The sequence below is a fragment of the Salvia hispanica genome, chromosome 3, assembly GCF_029641045.1.
Source record: "Salvia hispanica isolate PSC_SH4W2 chromosome 3, Shi_PSC_v1, whole genome shotgun sequence".
NCBI classification, from domain to species: Eukaryota; Viridiplantae; Streptophyta; class Magnoliopsida; order Lamiales; family Lamiaceae; genus Salvia; species Salvia hispanica.
Window position 1 is genome coordinate 37,635,249 of NC_142694.1, and position 2,249 is coordinate 37,637,497.

The 2,249-nt window shown below is 35.1% G+C and overlaps 1 protein-coding gene across 1 annotated transcript; it reads left to right on the forward strand.

The window, feature by feature from the left end:
- Positions 1 to 1,010: 1,010 nt before the first annotated feature.
- On the forward strand, positions 1,011 to 1,996 carry LOC125210580 (umecyanin-like). The gene is made up of 2 exons (XM_048110118.2): positions 1,011 to 1,264; positions 1,379 to 1,996. Exons 1-2 carry the CDS (start codon positions 1,084 to 1,086, stop codon positions 1,822 to 1,824), a joined length of 627 nt encoding a protein of 208 aa, XP_047966075.1. The 5' UTR covers positions 1,011 to 1,083; the 3' UTR covers positions 1,825 to 1,996.
- The last annotated feature ends 253 nt before the right edge of the window (positions 1,997 to 2,249 follow it).

Below are 2,249 nucleotides of genomic sequence, written 5' to 3' on the forward strand. Positions count from 1 at the left end.
TTGATTAAATGGGGCTAACAACCGTAATTGAAACTTATTCAAATATTATTGTAATAAAGTCAAGTAAATATAGATATGAAATCAAATGGACTTGTCAATCCGTACACTTGTAACCGTTTCTTTCTACATTAACCCTTCAACTTTAAGTATATACTGTATCTCATAAATTTTTACCATAGCTATAGTACATATCCAAATTTAATGTTGTTTTTTGGAATAACACAAAAATAGGTTTGATTTTGTAGTATGATTGAAGAAATTTTAAACACAAAAATGAGATTTAGTGTATAACTAGAGAAATCCTATGTTTTTCATTAATGTTAAACGAACACTCATGATCAGTGACTCAGAGTTTCAAGATTTTTCTACGTACCAATTTTCATTTGATTTTACTATTTTTTGATTCATTAAAAAAATATAGTACAATAAAAATGGGTTCATAAAAGTCACCAAATTTGCAAAACGCTTATAGTTAGCCCGAATGTGAATGAGAGAAATGAAAACTGAGCCTTCTTTGACTCAATTCTACTTCAATTTACTTATTTACATGCATAATAGTCTTGTCACTTATTAGCTAGAAACTTCCCATAAATAAAACATAATGAAGAAATTCGATTAACCACAACTTGAATTAGAACGGTTGAAGCTTCATAGCCAATTAAGCCTGACAAAATCAATCGGATCGGATCGGATCAGATCAAACCAAAATTAGCTCGATATCAACTAGAGTACAGACGATTCACATCTCTAAGTAAAATAGTATAACAATAGACTAGTAACAAGCTCATTTATATTATTAAACTAAATTAGTTAAATGGACTTAGTCATGACACATATGCACAAAATTAGTTGATATATTCCAATTGTGGAAAGTTCAAATATTCACAGGTAGACGCCCGATTTATTCTACAAGCCAGAGTGGACATTGGTTTGTATGCAACTTCATGATTATTTCCAAAATATTGCACTATATATACCCCTCTCTCAATAAACATTTTGCAAACCACTATAACCATCTCATCATATATTTGTAGAATCCATTCTTGAATTTCAAGTTTGAGTACACAAGAAATACATACAACTATGGATAGAGTCTCAATTTTTATGATTTATAGTGCTCTTTTTGGCCTAGTTGCTAACATTGCTTTTGCACAAACTGTGCATATAGTTGGAGATAACATGGGATGGAGAATTCCCACAAGTACTTCTGTCTCTTACTCCAATTGGGCTTCTGGCAAAACATTTGTGGTTGGCGATATCCTAGGTACATATATCTGTCTCAATCTCACATAGACTGACTCATGAGACTAATATAGTCGTTTCAGTTCTTTATTTACATTGATAAATATAATACTGATTGTTTTTTATTTGACAACAGCGTTCAACTTTATGACTAACGAGCACGACGTAGTCCAAGTGCCCAAAGCCTCGTACGATGCTTGCAGCGAAGACAATGCCATCGGCAACATCATCACCACCGGACCGGCCAATATCACCCTTGACACGGCCGGTGAGCGCTACTACATCTGCAGCATAGGCGGCCACTGCGGAGCGGGACAGAAACTATCCATAACAGTAGTCTCATCATCCACCGGTGGTCCCACTCCGCCCGTGACCACCCCTCCCCCTGCCACCCCGACCACTCCCCAGCCGGATGCATGTGCGCCCACATCCGAGGCCGAAACCCCAAGGGCAGGGGGAGCGCCACAGCCAACCGGACAGTCTGGACTTATTCCACCACCACCTCCTAATTCTGCCTCTGTTTCTCTAACCACCAGCTTTTTGTTTGTTGTAGCTATTGCTGGCTTAGCTTTCATTTTCTAAATAATTTTATCTTCATTTTCATAATTTTTCTTGCTCTAGTTTTTTTTTGGATATTTTACACTTCTGTGTTGTGTATTGGATTGAATTCATCTTGATTGGTTATGTACCAATCTTGCCGCATTTCGTATTAATTTTTGTTCTGAGACCAATAAAGTAGTTTATATAGTATTAATTTGTCATGTTATATTTCTATCAAATTTTAGTTCTACAAGTCATGAATATTTGTTTTGCAATTGTGTTAATGCTATTACTGGGAGAAATATCATATGAGAATTAGGTTTTTATGTAAGATATATGCGAATACATATATAGGTTTGTGTTAAAATGACGACACCTTTTAAAGTGACACCATGACACCACATATACAACAATATTATAAACGCTAAACAACAATATTATAAACGCTACACAACAATCTATAGATT